Here is a 25,886-nt window from a genome sequence, read left to right on the forward strand (position 1 = left end):
AATAATCATGTAAAATAAAATTACCAAATAAACTTCTCTTAATACACTAAATGATAAGTTTGTTTTATTTAAATATTGAAATAAATTAAACAAATACTTACAATATTTGTCTTCATTTCACTAAAAATTAATTTTAACTTTTTTCTCTTTATTTCTTATTTATTTATCATGATAATATCTCAACAACATTAATGTCCAAGAATCCAATCTTCGAGCCTAGAACCAGGCACATTAAACTTCATTTTATCATATATATAGTTGAAGATGAAAAATTTAAATAGAATTTATGAGCACTCTTGCAATCACCAAACACGCTCACCAAAACTACTATAATAATCAAGCGGTTAAGATTTTTTTGTCCAAGGGGCTGGGGCTGGGGCTGTACACACATTGTCACTATAATTACTCGTACATCACCACTACTCAGACTCCCAGAAAATGTACTCTCACCCATGATTCGATCTCTTCTCACTTGTGAAGGGTTCCGATAAGGACTATACTGCCAATAGACCATTGATCGTTGGTGCGGTTAAGACATTTAACTCTAATGTAAAAAATTAAAAGTTTGACTCTCTCCCAATGCATAGTTGAGGCTTGATAATAGGGGTTTGTCTCACTCTCAAGTCTCAATACATAGTTAAGACTGATTAATAAAAAATGTTTATATTGTCCAAAAAAAGTATTACAACAGAAAAATTTGAAAAAGCACAAAAGATTATGTCTATAGAGTGTTTGTCCCATTTAAATTTTGTTTGGATGAGGTTTAGGAAGGGTTCATAAAATAAGGTTAATGGGAGAGAAGGGAAAGAAAAAGAAGGGAAGCAATCAACCCATTCTTTGTTTGGTGCAAAGGTAAAGGAAAGGAAGCTTATACACTGTATTACCAAAATACCCTTTAAAGTTCAAATATAATATTATGATCAATAATTGATCAATAAATAAATTCTAATCAATAATCTCAATTAAGTATTGCTAGAAAAATGATTAAGTGACCTAAAAAAAATTCTATATAAATATTTTCAAATCTTTTATACAATCCCATATATATTAGTAAATATAAATAAAGAATATTTTTTTGTCCGATAAATTTATAACAAGAGATTCCGATGGATCACTGGCGATGAAAGAAGGAAAGGAAGCTCAATGCTGAGTTTTTTTTGCCTTTTTATTCACTCCCAAAATATAAGAGTATTATTAGTAATTATAAAGTTATTATAAGGCATTTTTGTCCATAAAATTATCAACCCATTCTCAACCCTCCAAATTAGAAGGGTTGTTAAATGGGGTGTTTTTAATCCTCCATTTATCTCATAAACCTTTACTCCCTCCACTAACCATTCTCCTCAAGCAAGGGTTGAGAGAATCCTTACTTCTAAAACCCTCCAAAACCCCCTTCAACCCTTGCCCCAAGAAAGAGCTTATGAGACGGATTTGAACCTTTACTTACCTAGGTAGAGGGTATAGGTGTTGTAGAACTTAGTTCCCCTTGTGTATCCATCTTGACACATAACTTATCAACATTTGTGAAAAATACACGCATACATACACAAAAGGTAACTCAAACTAACATGATAGGGATCTGTGAGAAGTAACTTGTGAATTAGTAATCCCAATTATATAAATCAGTAATCCATCAAAGTTAAAAATTAATGAAATGGATTACAATGGTTAGTCACACGATTATATTTATCTATTCTTCCCTTCTTTTCTATAACAAACTTCAAAAATTAATTAAAATTTCAAGTTAAAAAAAAAAAATTTTAGACCAACAACATTTTACCTTATTGGTGTGGGGTCTTTTGTCAAAAGTGTTTGTTACCGAAAAGACCTAAAATCAAATCTCAAAACTCACTCAAGGTGAGCATATAATAAGTGTTTGTTGAGCTTACTTTATATCTGTGTATATTTCTAACACACACTTTTTGTATTTTATAAAATATATATATATATATATATATATATACACGACTATGTTTAAATTCTTACGAAAGAAAAAAAAAAGGTCTCCTATCAAAATAATAGCAGACGAATTCCCACACTTTGGACAAGTCATATATATATATATATATATATATATATATTAAAATAATTATAGGTATCACGGAACAAAGATGATAAGTAGGAACAAGGGTAGGGTTTCCATGATGCAAGAATGTGAGCCCTAATGGTCCCTAAAATTCAATGTAATGTTAAAAATATTGTAGGGCAAACATGATCAAACAAACAAGGGCACAAGCAATGTTTGAATCCAATCAAATACAAAGAAAAGAAGCACCATGGTCCTCTTCTCTTCTTTTCACTTCTCATTTAGTCCTACCAAACCCTAACCCTAAATAATTCTAACACCAACAAAGAAACATCAATGAACAATGACCCACTTTTTTCTTCCCCACCGCCAATCAAGATCCATATCTCTTGACTCTTTAATTATCTTCTTCTTTTTATTTTCCCCTTTTCCCCTCCTTTTTCAAGCATTGAAACTCACTCATAAGACCATTTAACATTAATTAAATAATATATCATTTTATCTTAAATTAATCAAAATCACAAGGTATTATGTAGGACAATGATTGTTTGTTGGAGAATAGATTTTTTTATTTATTTCTTATATTTTTTATTTTGGCTTTATAACCCACAGGTTTGGAGGAGAATGGAATTTTTTTTTTAAAAAAAAATTTATTTCGCTTATATATATATATATATCTTAGGTTTTTGATTTAATGGTTTGGGATCTCGGACTCTAAACTAGAATCAAGCAAGATTGTAAAAGGAATACATTTGTTTAAATATATATAAAAATTTAAATGTATAATTAATTTTTTGAGAGATTCAAACTCCAATCACTTATATAAACCCACGTGATTATTTATTATAAATTTTATAAAAATAATTGATTTTTTTTTATAAAAAAATAATAATTTTTTAAAGATAATTTCTAGTGATGTGTACTCGTTTAACGCACGTAGCGTGCCCAGTTTGCAGAAGAAAAATCTTTTCAAAGTATTTCCATCAGTTTTGTTTTGTATTTAGTTAAAAAAAAAACTGATAAATGTATATAAGGTTTGGACTACAAGTTGCAAATACCAAAGCTTGTTATATTTTATTTAATAATAATAATTATTATTATTATAAGATAACCTTAAAATATAATGTCAGCTGGAAGTTAGACCTTTTTTTTTTCTTTAGTTTTTTTACTGTCTCAATTCCTTTTGTTCTTCCCAATAAATTAAAAAAAATAAATAAATGAAAGCTTAAAAAAATCCATGTATAAATCCAAACCAGCATCCAATTCTTCTTCAAAGTGTGTGTGTGTGTGTGAGAGAGAGAGAGAGAGAGAGAGAGAGAGAGAAATAGGGGCTCTCTATCTGCTTGCCTTTGATTGAGGGATTGAATCCTTTTGCTGCATGCCTCTCTCTCTTTCTCTTTCTCTCATTCATTGCTAATGTTAGCATCTCATGTTGGATAAAACTCTTGTTCTCTTTTTTGATTGTATAGTTTAGAGATCTTTGGTAGGTGCTGTGGGGGTGACTTGTGCCCTGTGTACTGTTGCCATGGGAAAAGCTTAGGGAACCGTGTGGGTCTTCATGGAAGCAGCCATTTGAGTCTCGGTGAAGCCTCTTCTTTGCTTTCAAGTCACAAAGCTGTCACCTTTTCCACTTTCAAGATCTGGTCTTGCTCCTCACTCTCTCTCTCGCGCGCTGTTTCTTCTTTTTCTTAGATCCTAGATGCTTAACAAATCAGCAGCTTCTGTTTAATGTTAATCTAGTCTAAAAGTAGCATTTTGATGTTTTCTGCAGATGAATTCAAGCTAAAGTTTCCATCTTGATAATTGTTGAGCTGTGATTTGGGTTTTTGGTTTTCCAATTCAGAGAGAAAACCATGATGAGAGGTTTTGTTAGCACTCTTGTTGTTGTTGTTGCTCTCTTTTGCTTAAGCTTTCATGTTTTAGGGCAAACAGACTCTGGTGATGTTGCAATCCTTGAGGAATTCCACAAAGGATTGGAAAATTCTGAGCTTTTGAAATGGCCTTTGAATACTGATAAAGATCCTTGTGGCTCTAAATGGCCTCATGTTTTCTGTGAGGATTCAAGGGTCACTCAGATCCAGGTCCAAGGCATGGGTCTCAGTGGTCCTTTGCCTCAAAACTTCAATCAGCTCTCCATGCTCAGCAATATTGGCCTTCAGAGGAACAATTTCTCTGGAAAGTTGCCATCTTTCAATGGTTTATCCAATCTTAAGTTTGCATACTTGGGCAGCAATCAGTTTGATACCATTCCTTCAGATTTTTTTGTTGGTCTCACTAGTTTGCAGGTTCTGTCATTGGATCAAAACCCTTTGAATGAGAGCACTGGTTGGAGATTGCCTTTGGAGTTTGAGAATTCAGCTCAGCTCATGAATCTGTCTCTCATTGGCTGTAATCTTGTCGGCCCGATACCGGAATTCTTGGGAAGAATGTCTTCTTTGACTGTTCTTAAGCTGTCTTATAATAGTCTCACTGGGGAGATTCCGGCCAGCCTCTCCGGTTCGGCATTGCAGATTCTATGGCTCAACAATCAGAAAGGAACCGGCTTGGCTGGTTCTATAGATGCCATCACTTCAATGGTGTCTCTCACCGATGTTTGGCTACATGGCAATTCATTTACCGGCATGATCCCTGATTCGATCGGTGCTCTTTCCTCATTGCAACGTCTCTGGCTCAATAACAACAATTTGGTTGGTCTAGTGCCCGAGAACCTTACTGCCTTGCCTCAGCTTCAGAACCTTCAGTTGCAGAACAACAAGCTAATGGGTCCGATCCCAGACTTTAGTTTTCCCAATTTTACTTATGGCTCTAACTCATTCTGTCAATCGAAACCAGGTGTTCCTTGCTCTCCAGAGGTCACTGCGCTTCTGGATTTCTTAGCTGATCTCAACTACCCACTGGTTCTCGCTGACACGTGGTCTGGTAATGATCCTTGTTCATTTTGGCGTGGAGTATCTTGTCTCAATAACAAGGTTTCAGTTATAAATTTGCCGAACCTCCAGTTGAATGGGACGATTAGCCCTTCCATTGGAAAGTTGGACACTCTTGCTGATATCAGACTAGGAGGAAACAATCTCACTGGTCAAATTCCTCAGAACTTGACAAACCTGAAATCTTTGAAAATGCTTGATGTTTCATCGAACAATCTTGCTCCTCCTCTGCCAAAATTCAATGGTGTTAAACTGAATATTGATGGGAATCCATTGCTAAACTCTTCAACACCAGACCAAACTCCCGCGCCACCGCCACCACCAGATGGAGATCCAACGCCATCAACTCCCAGTGTTCCATCTTCTCCAAATGAGCACCATGGTAACAACTCTAATAATACAAACTCAACAACACCTTCGAATGGTTCCAAGAAAAATGTTGTGATATATATTGTTCCGGTTGCTGTTGTGGTTTTGATAATATTGCCTGTCAGCATGTTTTTATATTTTTGCCGAAGGAGGGCGAATGCGGCCGCCTTTTCTGCACCTAGTTCCATTGTTGTCCATCCGAGGGATCCATCCGATCCGGACAACATGGTTAAAATTGCTGTCGCGAGCAATATTGGCACTACTAGTGTGGGAACCAGTGATCTTCAGAGCAGTGTGAATAGTGGCATGACTGAAGCGCATGTGATTGAGTCAGGGAATTTGGTTGTATCGGTTCAGATTCTTCGTGGTGTCACTCGAAGTTTCTCTCCAGAGAATGAGCTTGGACGGGGTGGATTCGGTGTGGTTTATAAAGGTGAGTTGCATGATGGAACAATGATAGCAGTAAAGAGGATGGAGTCCGCGGTGATTAGTAGCAAGGCTCTCGATGAATTCCAATCTGAAATTGCAGTTCTTTCAAAGGTTCGGCACAGGAACTTGGTGTCTCTACTAGGTTACTCTGTGGAAGGGAATGAAAGGCTTCTAGTTTATGAGTACATGCCGCAAGGTGCTCTGAGCAAGCATTTGTTCCAGTGGGAACAGCTCAAGATGGAGCCTTTGTCGTGGAAAAAGAGGTTGAACATCGCATTGGATGTCGCCCGTGCAATGGAATATCTTCACAATTTGGCTCATCAGTGTTTTATCCATCGAGACCTGAAATCTTCAAATATTCTCCTTGGTGATGATTACCGAGCCAAAGTTTCTGACTTTGGACTTGTGAAACTTGCACCAGATGGGAAAAACTCGGTTGTGACTAGACTTGCTGGGACATTTGGGTATCTAGCACCAGAATACGCCGGTAAGTATTACTTTCTAGCATTCTTAATTCCAATTTTGAATTCTTGACTTTCATGTTGCATTTTTTTGTGTGATTTGTAGTGACTGGGAAAATCACAACAAAGGCAGATGTCTTCAGTTTTGGAGTAGTGTTGATGGAGTTAGTGACCGGGTTGATAGCCCTTGATGAGAACCGTCCTGAGGAGAAACGGTACCTCGCCTCATGGTTCTGTCAAATTAAGTCAAACCCGCATGAGCTCAGGGATGGCATCGACAAGGCACTGGATGTAACAGATGAAACATTTGAAAGCATATCCACTATAGCTGAGCTTGCAGGGCATTGTGCAGCAAGGGAGCCTCACCAAAGACCCGACATGGGCCATGCTGTGAATGTCCTAGCCCCATTGGTTGAGAAATGGAAGCCGATGAAGGATGATCAGGAGGAGTATTTGGGAATTGATCTTCGCCAACCTCTTCTTCAAATGGTTAAAGGGTGGCAGGACGCCGATAGCACCAATGTCAGTTCGATCAGCTACAATGACAGCAAGGGAAGTATCCCGTCACGGCCCGATGGATTTGCAGAATCCTTCACTTCAGCTGATGGACGGTGAACTTGTTCGGTACTCGTACATTTCAGTGCGTAATTTTATTTAGCCAGTTCTATTTCGATGTAGATAGGTAGTTCCGAAGGGAGTTGTCCATCTTGTTTGCATTTATTTATTTTGTGAGTTTGGTTGTGCAGAGGTTTTGTATGAGAGAACTTTGTCCACTTAATTTCTTTGTAAGGTCATGTAGATAGATCAAAACTCAATAAACTTAATTGTTGTTCTCTTGATTTGCCAAGTTAAAGTTCAACCAGGTCCATTTATGCTCATGATGAACTAGATTTATATTAAAGTTCAACTTATACAGGTGAAAGTCTGAAACCATAAACACATCATAAATGAATGAACACAGGCCAATCACTTTATCCATACCATACTCTTTAAATGCGCCGATAATAATAGGTACAGCATGCCCCTTCCTTTTTACATAATTGTATGGATTAGAAGTAAGTCCACCTCATGCATCTAATAATACAAGTGCAAAACAGATGATTGGTTGGACTTGCTCTACGTTCAGCTTCATATTTCAAGCCGTATATTGCGATCAGATTTCTTCTTGGTTAATAAATTGTATACAAATGGTCCCAGAAGATCAAACTTTCAAAATCACTCTCAACTTAGGCCGAATTCAGGGAGGAGAGGAGATTCCATTGTCATCAGCAGGCTATCCACATCAACTGGTCCTACAGAATAGCAGGAGAGGAACGCAATTTACTTTTCTTCCCAGAGTTGGAATAGATCTTGCAGAATCACAACTTGCAGTAAAAATACAAAAGCTTCAAGGGTAAGGAAAATTTATGAGAATGACAACAGCCACTTACCAATCAGAAGTATTCCTCGGATCAGCAGCAACCAACCATTGTGTTCCTTACAACTTGAAAGAAAAGGATTTGATACCTGATTTTTCACTGAAAACAGAAACAGAAGCTTCTCCTGCGTGCATATATTTTGGAATTATAAGTAGCCAATAAAGTCTTACAGTGGAAGCAATTTCAACAATCCAAACAGTCATTTGATGAGATTGAATTCTTATAGCATTGGACAGTTTCATTTTATTTGCCAGCAAAGAAATAATATCAGAAGGTTAATCTATATGTTTGGAGCTGGGTCAGATTGAAGATGAGGAGCAAAATACTTCAAAACTTCCTCATAGACCGGCTTCTTGAAACCAACAATCTGTCAAAAAGCACAAGAAAGATAGTCAAGATAAGGTTGATGCTGTCTCCTTTCATTTTAACACTTTTTACTGGGCCATAGACTGGGTTTGCTGTACCTACATGGTCTAGAAGCTCTTCTGGTGTCATCCATGTCCATTTTTCGAACTCTGGCTTTTCAGATCCATCACCTGCAAGATTAATCTCTTCTTCCTCACCTGTAAACCTGAAAAGGTACCTGCACAATACTGTATCAGCAAGTGAATGATAGCAGTCTGAGCTAAAATATTTACACCTGAGTTCATAAACCAAAGTCCTCATAATTCCAAGAATGATGGAATATAGTCAACCAATTACTCTACAATAGCTTAGTCTTGTTCCAAAATCAGCAGGATCTTGGTCTACTTCCATGCTATAAAACAATCTAAATAAAGCAAAATACAAGCAATCCAAATAAGACAGAAGCTGACATGTCCATTTTAGAGATTAATTTATTCATCATAACTGCCACAGGAGGATGCATCTTCTGATTAGAGACCCCAGAAGAGACAAAGTCCTTGATTAAATACTTACCATTTTTGTGCTTGACCTTTCCAATTTGATCCCCAGCGTTTGTTTAGTTTCTCGCAAACTTCCGGTGGGAAATCATAGGTAAGCCAATAAGGAACCTGCAATTAGTTCAAAATCAGAAACCAGTTTATTTCCTACAAAATACTAGAGCAGATGCCTTTAAATTCTCAGAAATAGTGTGACAGCTTCTGCAGGGCATCCTAATATACATAATTGGTACACCAAATTGATGATAATAGCTCTGGAAAGTAATAAAAGGAAAAGGAATGCAATAATTGACATCAAATGCATGAATTATTGGTTAGTTCACTGATAACCTAGTTACAGACACATTGATCTTAAAAGGAATAGTTCAATCTCATTATTAAAAATAACCAGCTCAGCCAGTCATTCAACCAATCACAAATAGCATAGTTCTCCAAGAATTATCAAGATTTTAATCTCAAGACTATCTGTCTAAACAGCCAGCTGCATATGCCTGTAATAAGGTGTTTGCTATATATGACAACATCGAAATAAATATAACTTTCAGAGTCATAATCCACCAGTTACAAAACGTAACTAAATCGTAAATTTCTTCCATTCAAATTGACACTCCAGACCACAAAATTCAGTCATAAATAACATAAGAATAGCTTCCAAATTCTAGATTACCAATACTAATGCTCTACTCTACCTTCTCAAAACTCCTAATATCTAAGTTTTTATTTGCCAAGATGAGTGGCTAGGTCGCTAAGAAAAATAGAAGCGTGCACAAGTCTCTGTGGAACAAGTGAGGGTAAGGCCGCACACACATGGGTGCTGGAATTACCTGCACATAACCACTACTCACACTCTTAGAAATGTACGGTCACTCATAAATTCATCATTTGAACTCTCACCACTCGTAAAGGATGCTAGTGAGGGACTCAGCTACCAATAGACCACTTGTTTGTTGGTAACTCCTAAAATCTAAGTTGACACAGTAGATGCAACCAAAGCATAACAACCCTAAATCAGAGGGCAAAATTCAATAATCTACAATTAATTACATAGCTGCTTGCATCTTGCATCTTGCATCTCTGACCTTTCCCCTCCAATCATCAATAACACCAATTACTCCTTGAATTCCAGATAATTCATATAATAATTGACACAAGTGCAATACCAACTAGATCATATCTACCAAACAATTTATGAGAACAATGAACACAAGCGTGATAACCAGTGCATTCAGAAGCAGAATCCAGTGCAATAAGCAAAACAGCATCAAATTGAAAAGAAAATGAAAAACGAAAAAACAATCAAACAAACAAACAAACAAACAAACAAACAAACAAACAAACCTCTGCTAGAAGTTCAGCTGAAGTAACTCCAGTTTCCTCCTTAAGCTCCCTGACCGCAGCGATTCTCGGATCTTCTCCTTCGTCTACACCGCCCTAACAAATCATTACAAAAAAACACACACACACACACACACACACACACACAAATCCTCAAAATCACTCACAATTTCACCAATAAAACAATATAAAACGAAAAAGAAACATCATAGAATTCGAAGAAACCTGCGGCATTTGCCAGGTGCCAGGGATATCAAGCCTCGAAGCTGCAAATATCTGCAAACATCTCGCAATCCAAAAAACACAAGATCAAGAGAGATGATCAAAGAAAGAAGCCCTAGAATTCAATCGAGAAAGGACCTTGCTGGAAGCATTAACAAGGCAGATGCCGACGTTCCTCCGGTAACCCGGTGGCGAGGCCTCCATGGATGCGCCGGCGGCGACGATAGCAACGGTGACGGCGGCGGCGATCCTCGAGGTTTTGTGGAGTGGCAGGGGTGTGAATTTCACGGATCGGGAGGGGTAAAACGGGAAGGAGGTGGCACGTTTATGAAGGGCAGGATAATGAACGAGCCCGAGCCGGCACAAAGAGAGCATCCTTCTCAGCGCCAGCGTGCTCTCGTGGTCTCATCCTATTGGACATTTTATATATCCCCAAACTAACCCCGTTTCCCTTGTACGTAAAACGCGTTTTCACGCCACGTGTCATCCTCATCTCAATACACAATCTCGTTTCTCCTGTTCCGAAAATTTAAAAAGGTTTAAAGGGCATTTAAGTAATTCGAATTCGAAATCATTGACTTGCCTCGCAAGCAACGCTCGCTTCCCATCACGCTTTAGAATAAAAATCTATTTCCTAAAATAACCTAGCCGCCATAATGAAATTACCAACATCTCCACCGCCTCAAACACCCTTTATAAGCCCTCGAGGCTGTTTTTTGTTTCGATCCTATTCGAAAACCACAACTGTTCTCCGATGTTCCTCTCCACCACACGATCCCCTCCGAGGCGGTAGACCCGATCGACGGAGCGATGGTGGAACCCGTCATCGTCACCGCCTCTGCGGTTTTCTCCGTCGTGTTCTTCGACGGTGAGCGCGAGGTCGAGCTCGGGACCATCGCTGTGACGCCGTCCATGGGATTCAAGAAGTTCCAGGCGTTGATCTGCCAGAGGATCGGAGTTTCACCGCATCAGATCTCGACGTCGCTGGTCCGTCGCAAGAAGGCACGATCCTCGCCGGAAATCCGGCGTAAGGTGCCTATCGATGAGTCGTCCGACTTCACTGCGATCGCCCGTGAGCGTGATTGTTTCGTCCTCGCCGTCCTCCGTCGTTCTCGCCGCGAGCGCCGTGGTCGGTCCCGCCGCAACCATGATCCGGAGGTAATCTCAGCCCCACCTCTCGAGCGTACGATCCTTAAACGCAACTCCGATCCCCTGACCGGGTCGCCGGCGTCAATTGCCGCCGCTGCGGCAGGGTTAGGGTTAGGACTATGGGGATACGAGACGCAGCTCATGAATCTCCAGAAGCAGCGAGAGAGGTACTTGCTGTCCACCACGGCGTACCACCCTTACACGATGGCGATTGAAGCGCGCTCCATCACCGGAGCCGCCGCGGGGACGGCCGCAGTCTGTGAGGAGTGCGAGGCAGCGGCGGCGGAAGGATTGGCTCCACCGGCGTTCCACTGGTGCGTGCGCGATGCTGTCACAGTGGCGTTCCGTTCTCCAGCGGGGCCAATCCAACGGCCCTCGAAGGCCTCCGCGTAGGCATGGACGGACCAGATCCTCGTCCTTTTTTCTTTCAATAATTTTATTTTCGTACCAATGCTATTAAAAGGCCAAGCGGCGAACAACTCGGGGGAGCCGATGAAGGGTAGAATTGGAAATCGGCATGTGGTATCCAAGGGGATATGGCCCATACGGGTATAGTAGTTATAGTATACCGTATACTATACGGTCTCCAAGGTAGGAGGCTACGGGTGGGGATAGGAACAATAGTATCGTATAGGAATAGCAGTGGGAGAAAGAGAATAAGGAATATCCCGGTTTGTTTTGGGTTTAGTTAAGTTAGCTTGGGTTTGGGTTTGATCCAAAGGATATTGCGAACTGAGTCCGAGTTTGGATTTTGAGTGTGTGTTTTAATTGATTTGCAAACGTGTGGATTTTGAGCCTGAAAAGCAAAATCACGAGATGGAGACGCCCATCCATTTGGCTATACAAATATCTATGGCCAAAAACCAGGTGCTTGTTGGCATTTACTGGATTTCCAGGTTGCTTGTGTTTTGTCTTGTTTCATGTTCTCTTGTTCTTTAGTGTCGTTCTGGTTTTTGGATCCACCGCACCCTCAAAATCAATCTCAACTTTTGTGTGATTTAAAATACTATTATTCAGCTGGTGTTTTAGCTTGTTAGCTTGTTATTTTCAGAACTAATCAACTTTGGATTTAATTGGGTGGTTGAGCTTTTCTTTTCCTCAATTTGGTTTGTTTGTTTGTTCTTCAAGTTAATGAGTTACTTTGTGATTGAATTTAATTAAATATTATATATTAATAGATAGCAATGTACAGTCACCAGCTACAGAAGTTGCTTGTGAACAACCACAACAGTGATATATATATGCTCATTTCACCCCAAAAGGGATGATGCTGGAAAAGCTAAAGCCTGCCATACATCTATTCTAATAGACTAATACTCTTCTTCTCGCTTTATCTTTCCATTCTTACATATACCACATCCAATGTGCTTACCTATATGTATATTATCTCTCAATTCTCACAAAATCATAAAAGAAATAAAAATAGAAACTAACATATGAAGATGAGGTGGGTGCATGTTGGTTGATGAATGAGTGAAGGAGTGTACATTGGAGGTCAAAATGGAGCTTGCATCACATGGTATAATGATAGATATGGAATACAAGTTCTCCTCCCAACAAAACAAAGAAGAGTCCTACTAAAATGGGGACCTACCATGTTAGGCACACCCATTCCTCCTGTCATATGGGCCTCCTTTTGTATTTTGTCAGCCACCTTCTGTTTGGAGTAATCCCCCAACTCGCATCCAAAACGCCCTCTCCGACTCCTTAGGATCTCAGCCCCCACCCTGTCGGCACCACCCCCTCCTCCAAGATCCATATTCACCATTTTTAATTATACGTTTTAATCAAATATCTTTATAAAGTAATAATGATCAGGAGTTAATAAAACAACCTCAATTACTCCTTTTTATTTTTATTGTTATTATTTTTATTTTAAAATTTTAGTATTTCCATAAATATTATCTTACATTAATTTCTCAATGTTTTGTTTTTTATGGAAAAAATTAATTTATATTTATTGATTGATTACAATGAAGAAGTGGTTAGTTACCACCACCGTCTCCTCTTTTGGTTCACATCTATTAATTAATTAATTATTTATTTATTTAATTATTTGTAATAATGATATGATTTATTTATTAGTATATGTATACGTACCGGGTTTATTTTTAAAAATAAAACCAAAGCATTAGAGTCTCTCGCTCCGGCGCGAGAGCGAGAGCACAAAGCAGTGCTTCGCCGGACTGAGTTCTCCGGTGATCTCCGCCCGTAGACGTTGGTTGGAGGGAAGGAGCTTGAGATCGGAGTTTGGGGGAAATGCTGGCGAGAAGTCAGCGAGGGATCTGGTCGCGAAGTCTGGTTCCGATGGTTTTGGGATACGGCATTGCTTGATCTCGTGGTTTAGATATTGATGGAGCTCTGCTTGGCTTCATGTCCATTTAGATCTTGGTTTCTCGGCGGAGATTGTTGATGCAGGTGCTCCTTTTCGCTGTTCTCTGAATTTTGTTTTTATTAATTGGATGAGATGAGGAGTTGAGATCTATGGAGCAAGGGGTTTCGATTCGGGAGTGAACGAATGTTTTGATGAAACTGGGGAATTTCTCAAAGGATTTAGGCGCAGGGAGTGTTTCTCTGTTAAATCCAGTGTAATCTGGCAGTAGATCCACGCTTTTTCGTCTCGGATTGGGGGATCAATGGAGTCGAGAATGGATCAGTATGAGATAATGGAGCAGATTGGCAGGGGAGCGTTCGGGGCTGCGATTCTGGTCAATCACAAGTTGGAGAAGAAAAGGTACATTAGCACTTCGCAGTTGAAGAGCAAAGAGTGTTTCTTTGCAAGTGGGGTTTTTTTTTTTTCAAAGTAAAGAAAAATTATTGTTTGAAGATTGATATTTTTTCGGTCTTTTAGGTATGTTCTGAAGAAGATCCGGTTGGCCAGGCAGACGGATCGATGCAGGAGATCTGCTCATCAGGAGGTGAATCAAAATGTTTTTAATATTTGATACTCATTGAACTAGGTTTTCGATAGCACTTTGAATCATTCTTGAAATTTTGGATTTAGATGGCTCTCATTGCACGGCTTCAGCACCCATTCATTGTAGAATTCAAGGAAGCTTGGGTTGAAAAGGTTTGCACTATGTATTACACTCAAGTAGATTGTAATGTTTCATTGCATGACTTTCCGGTGATCTTGTGTTTTTTTGTGTATTTTTGTGCTATCTCAATATAGGGATGCTATGTTTGTATTGTCACTGGATACTGTGAAGGTGGAGACATGTGAGTGAACTTTTAGCAATTGTGGCTAACTTTTGTGATTGTTTGCGGCTTTTGTGTTGATGTATTTTCTGGTCATTCTCGATCAGGGCCGAGTTGATGAAGAGATCTAATGGGGCTTACTTTCCAGAGGAGGTATTATTATTATTATTTTTTTAATAGCCCTCTTAGGTGTTCCATTGACATGCTTTGGTCATTTTTTAAATTTTTTTATTTTCGCGTTATCTGCAGAAACTGTGCAAGTGGTTTGCTCAGATATTACTGGCGGTTGAGTATTTACACTCCAACTTCGTTCTGCACCGAGACCTCAAGGTTTCACATCTTCTTTCTCAAGCTTTATTTACAAACTGAGATGATTAGCTTGAGTTGTACCACAGTCATTTCTCCATACAAGGATTCTATTTATCTATCAGCATAACTTGTGGGCTTGACTTGCTTCAGTATCTTTATTGCAGTGCTCAAACATATTTCTTACGAAGGACCAGGATGTTCGCCTCGGTTAGTTGCTAACTAAGAATTTATTTGGGGTAGACGTTTTGTTTCTTGCTGATGAGATCATGATATCATTGGCATAGTATTGCATATAAATTTTCTAAAACATTTTCTCTTTCATATGCAGGAGATTTTGGGCTTGCCAAAACCTTGAAAGCAGATGATCTGGCTTCATCAGTATGTGATTAATTGTGTGATCATGTCCAAACTATGCATGAAAAGTTATATATTTATGTTAGAAATTTTTAGTCCAATATGAATTTAAATAAATCTACCACTGGCTCAATAATAAAATCTGTATAAATGTTGCCCTCTTTCTCCTAACTGGAAGCTTTGTTGTTCTGACTTGCAAAGCAGAATTGCAATATTAATAGTTTTGAAGTGCCTTGATAGAAAATAAGCTCTGAAAGTTAATTTACATGAGAAAATTATTTAATAAATAACTGTTAATCTAATTTTACCAGCTTAATGCTTTCATGTTCTCTCTTCTCAGTTTATGTAGGTATTAGCTTCTACTTGTTTCAAAGTCTACATCCATAGCTATGATTCAGTTCAATTTACTGTTTAAACTTGCCTATGCTATGCAAATATGCAATAGCACAAATTTTCCTTATATTAATATTTGCTCATTCTATTGGTAATTAACATATTGACTTCTGGCTTTAGGTAGTGGGGACTCCAAATTATATGTGCCCAGAGCTTCTTGCTGACATTCCTTATGGATTCAAGTCTGATATATGGTCTCTAGGTAGAATGCTTTTAATGCTCTTTTTTCTTTCTGATTACACTGGATCCTTGAAGAGTTCTAATTGGCGCGCAATGTGCTTGGCAGGATGCTGCATGTATGAGATGGCTGCCCATCGACCTGCTTTTAAAGCTTTTGTGAGTAATACCTTCTTTTGAAGGATTCCCCTTCTTTTCATCTGTTTTTTTCTTGTGTTGTTCTGTTCATGTCCAATTTTGACAATTTTATGGAAATTTTAACCGTGTTCTTGATGGCCACCTTTGTCTTGAATTTAGACATCAATAAGTTTCAATGCTTAAAATGAATAATATATTACTTCTGTTAGGAATTGAATTTCTGTTGATTTCCTCCTCAGTTGTTCTTTACTAATTATTGGCTGTTTCTTGGCCATGTTTGAATTACTTAGACTATATTACTGCCACTTAGTATTGAACTGCTCAAATTCCCTAAGAATAATTAGTAACAACCCTTAAAAATCTGGTTTCAGGATATGGCTGGACTGATAAGTAAGATAAACCGTTCTTCTATTGGTCCTTTGCCTGCGTGCTATTCATCCTCATTGTAAGTATGCTTACATTTGCGATTGATTGGTTTTTTGTTTGTCCTTTTAAACAATTCATTTTGGGGAAATGCTAGACTAAAACCTTAATGTTGTCTACCTTTGTGCAGGAAAACACTTATCAAAAGCATGTTACGAAAGAATCCAGAGCACCGACCAAATGTAAAGTTTTCTCTTATTCTAACTGAGATTCACTGCCTTCTGTATGCTGTATGATATTCAAGTTCATCTAATTATACTGGAAAACTCAAACAGGCATCTGAAATCTTGAGGCATCCTTATTTGCAACCATATGTTAATCAATATCGCCAACCCTTTGACACATCAAGTGTCATCAGGCCACCACAGAAACCTATGTCGACCTCCTGTAGTGGTCCAAAGAGCATGTCTGAAAGCCAAAATAGTAGCAGTTCCAGCTGTGACAAGGACAGTTTGCAGTCCAGTGAGAAAAACACATTAGGACTGGTATCAAATGGTGATCTGAAAGGCATTGAAACTGATACTACTTCAACAGATGATGGAGTTGTCTCTGATAGCTACTGCATTCAGTTGCAGCTGGTTGTTCAGCAGCAATCAGACTCGGTTGCTAAACCCCGACTATCTAATGCTGAGAAAAGATCAGATGCATCGAAGCCATCCCATATTGATACACACACAAAGACTGAGCCTAAGCAACCAAAAACAGTGAAGAACATATTGATGTCTCTCAAAGAACAAGGGAAGGTAAGGGAAAGCAGTTCTCCTATCAGAGGCACTCGGGTGAAAGCAGGTGGTGCGTCAAACCATAAGACTCATGCCGAACCATCACCCAAACCGCCAAAACCCACTAGTGCCAGTTCTTCAAGTTCCAAGTCTAATCCAGATGAGTCAAGTGCTGCACCAGCCAGAGCCAATGGTGATTCTGCAAAACGGCCACAACCATCAGCTTCCTTGAAGCATCTGGTAGAAGTCATTTCCCATTTCTCATTTCTCATTTCTCAATTTTAATTTTATTATTTCTGGTCACTTGAGTTTGGTTCATCCATTGCAGATACCTTTGCCTGAGACGCCTCCCAAAACTAGACCTCGACATGATGTGGTTTCTCCCTCTGATCCAGCCCGACAAGTTCCAGGTGATGGTCCTTCTGTCACAAATAAACCAAAGCCCCCTTCCACTGTTGCGAGAAAGTCTCCTACTCAGAAACCTGCTGTGCTTGATACGACAAGCCCTGTAAGTCACACGACCAAAATAGCTCCAACAAAGGTAGCCCAGGACCAAGAGAAGAGTCCAAAAGAAACTGTAACGATCTCCCCAGATCATTCAAGAGGGATACAAACTGAAACCAGCTTAGAATTAATAGAGTCAACCCCCCCAACTCCCCTCAAGAGCAGAGGAACCTGGTTTCAACAGACTCAAATATTGTTGTAGACCAGAAAAGTGCCTGCTCCACAGAAATCTTGCTTGCGGAGACTTCAGAGATCAGCCCATCTGATTGTTCAAGTTTTTTATGCATGGATGTGAGGCCTGACTACTCTTTGGAAAACATTGAAAATGGTTACTGCAAAGGTGTCCTTAAGCCCGAGCTGAATATGGTAGACCTGCAAAAGAGTACTACAAGCAACGATGAAATGAGCTTAAGTACTGCCCTTGAACCATTCTTTCCAAGCTCTGAACAGGATTTTGTTTGTAAAGATGACATTTCTTCAAATGAGACTGGGCAGATCTCAGTTCCAGCACAAGTTGGTGATGACAAGTTCACTGTCAGAGAGCTCCTCTCAACAATTACAGATATCACCCCTTTTGTTTCTGCAACAACAAAAAATTCAACTCTTGAGAAGGCTTCAAGTCCAAATCAGATTGTCGAAAAGGCCTCATCTCCTCATCTCACCCCAGCTTTTGATGACGTTATACATGTGATCAGACACAGCAGCTTCCGGGTTGGCAGTGAGCAACAAGTGATGGACAATATGGACATGGCTGTCCAGAACAGGGATGTTGGGAAGCTTTTGAATGCTGTACGAGAAGAAGTAGAAATCAGAAACCAAACTCCACCAACACAAAAACCATCAGCATTGACAGGGTCTGTGTCTGTTAAATCAAATACACCCGAGATCAGTAACATTAAGGAGAAACAAGATTGCTCAGAAAGCACAATATCTACTTCTTCTATTGCTACTTTGGCTTCAAAGGAAGAGGATATTATTCCAGCTAAAGAAACACTGGATGTGAATTCTTTCAGACAACGAGCTGAAGCACTTGAAGGCCTTTTAGAGCTGTCTGCAGAATTACTGCAGCACAACAGGTTGGAAGAGCTTGCTGTTGTTCTAAAACCATTCGGGAAGGATAAGGTCTCTCCAAGAGAAACCGCAATCTGGTTAGCCAAAAGCCTCAAAGGGATGATGATTGACGACGCCAGTCGCGCATTGTGAGAGACACAATCCTTCTCCCCTGATTACATTACAAATTATCATCTAGTAGCTTCAACATTTGTGAACTAAACATCTTGTTTGTGATTTTACATTTTTGTATTCTTTCCAGAGTATGTTGTAAATAGTCAAATTCTCCTGGCAAATAAGCCTTTCTTTCTGCCAAATGTATGAGCTGAGCTGAACTCACAGTGTTCCATATGTATAACCACTGGAAGTCTGAAAACTCTAAGAGCTACTTGTTATGATGTCAGATTTTTTACAATATCCAGCTCCTTTCTTTGGGTTTTCGCTGTTAATTCAACCCTATAGTTTGATGATCTCATTTGAAATTTCAATTTCAATTTTAATTTTATCAACCCTTTATTCTCAAATTTGTTTGCAATCTAAATATTTTGTCACTTGCACCACTAAAATATATTAAAATAAAAGGGACAGAAAAGGAAATATTTTATTTGTTCAGTTTTGATTCTAAAAACTTTATGAGATAATATTGATGGTTAAAAAACGTATTCCTACCTTGTTATTTATGCGCAACTATTTTAGATTGCCTTATCATTTATATCAGTTTTTTTCCCCATATATATTGCGAATTTTTTATTTACAAATTTGCTAACTGGCCCCTTGAATATCTCTAAACTACTTGTTAATCCATTAAATTTTTTTTTCCTAAACTACTTGCAAAATTTACATGGAAAATTCAAAATCAGTCCTTGCTACAAAACAGAGGACCTTTGATTATTTAGAATTCATAGTGAGTACCTATTTGATAATTGCCAAGTTTTTAAAGACCCTCCCGCTTCGAACCAGAACTCATCACTTCCGCAACGAAATCCCGAGAAATCACACGAAGTTCGAAACGGGAGCTTGATCTCGTCGCCATGGACTCCTCTCCGCCTCCGGCCATGGAATCCCTGGCCATGACCGCGGCGAAGGTTCGCTCTTTGCTCTGTAAATCCCAAGCCATCACCAACTCAATGGTCTACACTCTGTCATCCTTCGATAACCGCCTCTCTGCTCTCCAGGCCTGCATGCGCCCCATCCAGGTCTCTTTCCATCTTCTTCAATCTAGGGTTTTGCTTTAATTTGATCTTTTAGGGCTTTCGATTTGATTTCTGATCCATTTCTCTTTAGGCGCACACTGATGTCCTCTGTAGGGCTGAAATGAACATCACAACGACGTTGAATTCAATCGAGGGTATTATCAGGAAGTTCGATATCGCTCACCAGGTAAATTCTCTGATTAAAATTTCAATCTTTAGCCAGAATTCCAATGGAAACTTTGTGAAATTTGTAATGAAATGAAGCAAATTTAATTTTCCCCCTTTCTGAAACTCATAACTCATTGTTGATTTGTTTGTTTAGCTAGAGGATCATATCCAGAAAGGGCCACAAGATAATATAAAAAGTTACTTCAAAGCTATTGACGAGTTGAGAAGTATCAACACTTTCTTTAGCTCCAACAATAACTTGAGGAGCACCAATGAGGTGTTTATTAGAACCAACAATGCTTTTGAAATGGCTGTTCAGAAGCTGGAAGAGAAATTTAAGATGCTTCTAGAATCTTACAGGTTTTCTTAACCATTGAGATATGTTTTATTTTCATGGATTTATTCCTTTGCATATAAACAAGTTGCTAGTGAAGATAATTGATCTTAAGATCCTTTTCATTTCTTCAAATGAATCAGTCATTCTGACCATACTATAATTTCTAATGCTATAATTTTTCTTGATGTTTCGTACTTAACTATTCTATTTTCTCTCCATGAATTTTCACAAATGACATTAACCACATTCTGCAGACACTTGCTAATGTTACTTGAAAGAGTAGTTCTATTTTTGCAGCAGAAGTCATGTGAACTATTTAGTTCTATTGCATAATATAGCTTGTTTTCCTCAACATAATTATGGTTTTTAATTTTATGTGAAGTTCCAATGCCTCATAGTCAGTTGTCTCCCTCTTTGGTTTGTTTTCAGCAAACCGCAGAAACGTCAGCATCTTATTGATTCGCTTCCCAGTTCTCTTCAATCATCATCAGGTTCATCTGGAAAACAAGATAAAAATGGAGCCAAGAACTTGAAGAATGCTGTCTATAAGCTGCCAACTCTCATTCCTCCATTGATGTCACATCAACTTCGTGAATTAACTAAGCAGCTTGCTCAAGTTGAACGCAATCAGCAGTGCTTGAAAATTTTCAAGTGGGTGGGATATATTCTTTCCTCAACTGACTACTGATAATAGCGCATTTGTTCTTCATAGCATGAGACTATAGACCAAAAATATAATAAAAATAAAACTAAAAAAATTGCCATCTTCCTTCAAGCCGGTATATTATACTTTAGACTAGAGGATGGATATTTATAGTTGAGGTTTAATAAGAAAATATCTGATGATAATCTGTATGGCAGACTTTACTTTTGTTTATCTTGTATAATTTAAAGATTCATTTATATTAGAATTTAGAAGTTTAAGAAACCTGTACCATTTTAATCTTTTCTCCTTTGACTTTCTTCCAGCATGAGTTGTTTATTCTGGTTTTGTTTCTTTGCCATTCAGAGTAGCTCGTTCCTTGGCTTTAGAAAGGAACCTTGAAAAATTAGGAGTTGAGAAGCTAGATGAAGTTGACTTACAGAAGATGAAATGGGATGTGCTAGTAAAGAAAATTGGGGATTGGATACAAGCTATGCGAATTGCAGTAAGGATCAAAGTCAGCTGCTATGCCTGTAATGTTTTCCTGTCCAAATAGCTTACTGTGCTTTATACAGGTTAAAGTGCTCTTTGTTGCTGAACAAAAAGTTTCTGATCAAATTTTTGATGACATTCATTACATCAAGGATCAATGTTTTGCAGAAGTAACTTCAAATAGTATGACAATGCTGCTTAATTTTGGAGATACTATTGCTAAGAGTGAAAGATCACCCGAGAAATTATTTGTTCTTCTGGACATGTATGAAGTTATGTTGGAACTTCAAGTTGAGGTAAACAGTATGTAAGAGCACTTTCTAATTATATTTGCTTCTAAGTAAATAATAGTATTAAAATCCACATGGAGTAAATTCTTTTTGGTGATTAAACTTATATCTATGCATTAGTCATCCTTCATGCAGGACAATGTTGAATATCTGGGAATTATCCAGGAATTCTCACTTAAAGATATTGTTAATTACACTCTTGCTATTCCTTTCATTTTGCCACTTCATTTAAGAATTATATGTGCTTTTAAGAGTTAAATTTTGTTTATCTATCATTGCCTGAAAATTAATTGTAATCTTGCTTCTTAAATTGACTGCTCAGATTGAAACAATTTTCAGTGGTGACATGTGCTCCAAGATCAGAGATTCTGCATGGGGTTTGACAAAATGTTTAGCACAGGCAGCTGGTGAAACCTTTGATACTTTTGAGGGATCTGTTGGAAGTGATGCAACAAAAACAACATGTTTTGATGGAAGTGTTCACCCTCTGACCCGCTATGTGATCAATTACATGAAGTACCTTTTTGAGTAAGCATCACCGTAAAGCCTTTTCAGCTATTTGATCCTTTCTTTTGAAATTTATGATCTTAAGTAATGCTTGGAATACAGTGGTCATAATTCTGAAATTGTGCTGTCTGCTCTGTATCTATTCATTCTTTCCCCATCAACCTAGTTCTGCTACAATTTTTATGTCTATCCATCGCCGCTACTATTTAGTTCTATTGTCTCTGGTATCTGGGGTGAAATGCCAAGAATCTGTAGAGTTGACTTTGTTAGTACTTCTCAAGTTGTTGAATGGTTTTAATTTGTTGTATTAATGACATACATTATCTGACAAAATTATGCATTTGTATGTCCAGGTACAAGTCAACATTTGAACAGCTACAGGACTCTAAATCCGAAAGCAAGGAAAATTTCCTATTTGGGAATGTGATCATGAGGGTTCTGCAAGCTCTTGAGTCTAATCTGGATATGAAATCCAAGCACTATAGTGATCCTGCTCTTGGTCCCTTCTTTTTGATGAATAACATCTACTATATGTCAAAATTTGTAAGAAGGTATGACCTTGCAAAATGTAAACTGAACATTAATGTCATGGTATGAACACTAGGAGGAATTTATTTCTTTACTTTGTATATATTCAGGTTGGACCCCAAGGATTTTCCATACAGTGATTGGATCGACATGCATAAAAGAGTTGTGCAAAATAATGCATTGATGTATAAAAGATCTGCTTGGGCAAAGGTATATACTACGTGCTTCATTGCTGCAAATTGAAAGTGAACACTGGTTTGATTCAAACTCAACTTACGAAGCTGCAATGACTTTTAATGTATAGAATATGAGCAATTGGGTTAAGTTCTTCTGTTTGTCAATTTTTCTCGGAATCTATTTCAGGTTGTGGAGGTCCTCTCTACAAAGGGTTTAACATCCCCAGGTAGTGATAACAGCACAGACCAAAGCAATCACAGGCTCATTGTTTCAAAAATTGTAGTGAAAAATAGGTAAGGAAAGTGTCATTCATTTCATTTTATGTTTGGGTGTTTACTATTTACAATTGCATGAAACGAAGTAAAAGAAGATAGTCATTATCAAGTATATCATTTAATCAATTTATAATTGTTCCTGCCATTTTCAGATTCAAGTCTTTCACTGCGCTATTTGATGAGCTTCATCAAAAACATTGTCAATGGGTCATCGCTGATACAGAATTACGTGAATCTTTGAAGCTCTCTGTTTCTGAGATTCTATTGCCTTCATATCGAAACTTTTACAAGCATATCGGGTACATTGTTTATTTTATCAAATAGACTTCTCAACCAATTAATAGCCATCAATTTTTTTTTAAGATCACCAAGTAGTTTACATTCAGTAAACCAATTTATGTTGAACCACTTCTTGTTACTTTCCAGGTCTAAACTTAAACCCGCTGACCTTGACAAGTATGCGAAATACAGCCTGGAAGACATTGAAAACAAGCTAGAAGACCTTTTCCAGGGAAAGCCACCAAGTGAAACAAAAGCAGTGAAGACCATAACAGAGTAAATAACAGAGTAATCTTACTATTCATTTATAATTTTTCTGCACATATTTATACCTTCAATTGGCACAATTCTTTCATTAATCCTCAATAAAATGAACCACATTAAAGGTGGTCAAATATTTGCAGAAATAGTAGGCAGTTACAGTTCCTACTTCTGCATATATATACTTATATATCTTTATATAAATAATAGATGATGAGGATGTGTTGTTTCGACATGATATCACAAAGATGCAGAATTCATGTGGCTTCATGAAAATGCTGCTTGCGGCCATCTTTACCATCCTAGTTCTTACACTGATCATACTCATATCAATTCTCTGCTGGTTTTTCTTTGGTCCTCGGAAGCCGGAGTTTGCCATTTCTTCGGCTTCAATCTCTTCTCTCAACATCACTGGATCATCATCCATCACGGCCACCCATTGACATGGCTCTCTCCATCACCAACTTCAACCATAAGACCTCCATCTCATACAACCATCTCTTGTCCTCAATTCTTCATGGAAACCACACAGTCTCTGAGTCTCATCTCCCAGCCATTCACCAGAGCATTAGAGAGACCACCATTGTGAGATCCATGCAAGCTCTAATGGCTACCAATGATGTGATGGTTTCCATGTTTAAGGAGCTTGTGATGAATGACCACCTGGTGAGCTTCAACATGACAATCTCTGGTGTGGTTAGACTCAACCTCAAACCCTTGTCTTGGATGTTGATGAACTTGACCACCAAATTGTTAGTCACTTGTGATCACATCCATTTTGAGTTTAAGAATTCCAGCTTTGCTCTCATGCAAGGCCCTCCCAAGTACTGCACTTCATTGATCAAAGGTCTTCTCTATTAATCTCCTTCTTTTTTCCCTTTTCTTTAATTTCTTTAGTTTATAGTGCTTGCTTGTCATCATGATGGTAGGGTTTCAGCTTGCAAAAGAGTGGCTGATATAAAGGAGAAAAAGGAACTTTCACTACTTTCCTAATTCTATATCTCTCTTAGTTATCCTTAACGCTGAAGGCTCACATGGAATAAACTATTGAAGTTAAAGCATGCATTACTTCATATATAACTTTATATAAACAAGCCATAGTCTTCTTCTTCCTCCTCCTCCGCCTCTTCTTCTGTCCAAATTATTCTCCGGTGACGGTGACGGTGACGGTGACGATGCCGACGACAAAGGACTTCAACCGGATAAAGCTCGACGGCCGCATATGCGCCTGCCTTGTCGGCTTCGTCTTCATCATCCTCCTCACCATCCTCATCATCTATCTGATCCTCCATCCAACACACCCAATGTTCTTTCTCCAATCTTCATCCATTAATCAACTCAGTCTCTCCACCACCTCCACAAACTTCACTCTCCTCACCACCTCCCTCCAAGTCTCCATCTCCTCCTACAACCCTAATAATCACATAGGCATCTACTACCACAACCTCCATGCTTACACAACCTACAGAGGTCAACAGATCACTCTCCCAACTTCATTGCCTGGAGGATATCAAGGCCACCATGAAAGCCTTGTCTGGTCTCCATTCTTGTATGGTACCAACGTGCCATTATTGGATCTTTTAGGGAGATCCATGGATGAAGATAAGCATGCTGGTTTGATCTTATTGCAAGTTATAATTGATGGCAAAGTTAGATGGAGAGTTGGGAGCTGGTTATCAAACTACTACCACATCACTGCCAACTGTCCTGCCTTCTTCTTCATTGATAGTTCCAAGCATCAACTTTCTTTCATGTTTGAGCATGCAACTTCATGCAAAGTTGATGTCTGATATAATATATATATATATATATATCTTCATGCATGCACATGTTTGAGTGTTTATACTTGTCTGATCTTATATCCAGTGTGGTGTTAATATTAATTGCTGTGTGTTTTTGATGGCTATGGATTGATGAAGAAGCCACCATTAATGGATTGGTGGTGGTTTGAGAGCTTTTGAGATGGTGGTGAAAGCTCAACTACTCCCACTTTCTTCTCTTTTCATCCCTTTTTCTCTTTATTAGCCCTGTCTTTCTATATATATATATATATATATTTAAAAGAATCTCAGGGGCTAATATATTAAAAGAAACTAGGAAGTAATACAAATAACAAAACAAGAATTAAAAGACAAATGAACTGAATCAACTGAACAAGGACACTAAAAAAGAAACCCAGTCTCTTTGAATGCAGTCATAATCCACCGAGGAAGGTCCCGTCCAAATAGGA

General features: G+C 38.4%; 6 protein-coding genes across 8 annotated transcripts; 5 read left to right on the plus strand and 1 right to left on the minus strand.

Moving 5' to 3' along the window:
- Positions 1–3,464: 3,464 nt before the first annotated feature.
- Positions 3,465–7,059, plus strand: LOC120253901 (receptor protein kinase TMK1-like). Of its 2 annotated transcripts, XM_039262104.1 has the most exons (3): positions 3,465–3,669; positions 3,798–6,238; positions 6,319–7,059. In XM_039262104.1, exons 2-3 carry the CDS (start codon positions 3,880–3,882, stop codon positions 6,825–6,827), a joined length of 2,868 nt encoding a protein of 955 aa, XP_039118038.1. In that variant the 5' UTR covers positions 3,465–3,669; positions 3,798–3,879; the 3' UTR covers positions 6,828–7,059. The 2 variants fall into 2 exon arrangements, with proteins under 2 accessions (XP_039118038.1, XP_039118040.1); XM_039262106.1 differs by having other exon boundaries at positions 3,465–6,238.
- Positions 7,060–7,160: 101 nt separating this feature from the next.
- Positions 7,161–10,486, minus strand: LOC120253903 (nudix hydrolase 26, chloroplastic-like). 2 transcript variants are annotated; one of them, XM_039262109.1, is made up of 7 exons: positions 10,228–10,486; positions 10,093–10,143; positions 9,871–9,963; positions 8,549–8,643; positions 8,095–8,213; positions 7,643–7,997; positions 7,161–7,504 (listed from the first exon to the last, which is right to left on the minus strand). In XM_039262109.1, the coding sequence occupies exons 1-6, from the start codon at positions 10,462–10,464 to the stop codon at positions 7,969–7,971; spliced, it is 624 nt and encodes a 207-aa protein (XP_039118043.1). In that variant the 5' UTR covers positions 10,465–10,486; the 3' UTR covers positions 7,161–7,504; positions 7,643–7,968. The 2 variants fall into 2 exon arrangements, with proteins under 2 accessions (XP_039118043.1, XP_039118042.1); XM_039262108.1 differs by having other exon boundaries at positions 8,099–8,213; positions 10,228–10,483.
- Positions 10,487–10,608: 122 nt separating this feature from the next.
- Positions 10,609–11,700, plus strand: LOC120253902. Its single transcript, XM_039262107.1, has one exon. It carries the CDS (start codon positions 10,900–10,902, stop codon positions 11,629–11,631), a length of 732 nt encoding a protein of 243 aa, XP_039118041.1. The 5' UTR covers positions 10,609–10,899; the 3' UTR covers positions 11,632–11,700.
- A 1,653-nt stretch (positions 11,701–13,353) lies between these two features.
- Positions 13,354–18,943, plus strand: LOC120253900 (serine/threonine-protein kinase Nek5). The gene is given in 15 exon segments (XM_039262103.1): positions 13,354–13,972; positions 14,090–14,156; positions 14,243–14,308; positions 14,411–14,457; positions 14,544–14,589; positions 14,686–14,766; positions 14,910–14,952; positions 15,074–15,123; positions 15,613–15,694; positions 15,779–15,828; positions 16,179–16,252; positions 16,361–16,412; positions 16,506–17,192; positions 17,281–17,661; positions 17,664–18,943. Coding segments are annotated over 15 exon segments (2,820 nt in total). The 5' UTR covers positions 13,354–13,874; the 3' UTR covers positions 18,660–18,943.
- Positions 18,944–19,433: 490 nt separating this feature from the next.
- Positions 19,434–24,513, plus strand: LOC120253892 (exocyst complex component EXO70A1-like). The gene is made up of 12 exons (XM_039262095.1): positions 19,434–19,702; positions 19,791–19,886; positions 20,022–20,227; positions 20,634–20,855; positions 21,214–21,352; positions 21,423–21,635; positions 21,952–22,157; positions 22,490–22,687; positions 22,775–22,874; positions 23,028–23,134; positions 23,269–23,415; positions 23,543–24,513. The coding sequence occupies exons 1-12, from the start codon at positions 19,538–19,540 to the stop codon at positions 23,673–23,675; spliced, it is 1,932 nt and encodes a 643-aa protein (XP_039118029.1). The 5' UTR covers positions 19,434–19,537; the 3' UTR covers positions 23,676–24,513.
- Positions 24,514–24,680: 167 nt separating this feature from the next.
- LOC120253905 (NDR1/HIN1-like protein 1) lies at positions 24,681–25,562 on the plus strand. The gene has a single exon (XM_039262110.1). It carries the CDS (start codon positions 24,832–24,834, stop codon positions 25,444–25,446), a length of 615 nt encoding a protein of 204 aa, XP_039118044.1. The 5' UTR covers positions 24,681–24,831; the 3' UTR covers positions 25,447–25,562.
- The last annotated feature ends 324 nt before the right edge of the window (positions 25,563–25,886 follow it).

Source organism: Dioscorea cayenensis, unplaced genomic scaffold (assembly GCF_009730915.1).
Source record: "Dioscorea cayenensis subsp. rotundata cultivar TDr96_F1 unplaced genomic scaffold, TDr96_F1_v2_PseudoChromosome.rev07_lg8_w22 25.fasta BLBR01000237.1, whole genome shotgun sequence".
NCBI classification, from domain to species: domain Eukaryota; kingdom Viridiplantae; phylum Streptophyta; class Magnoliopsida; order Dioscoreales; family Dioscoreaceae; genus Dioscorea; species Dioscorea cayenensis.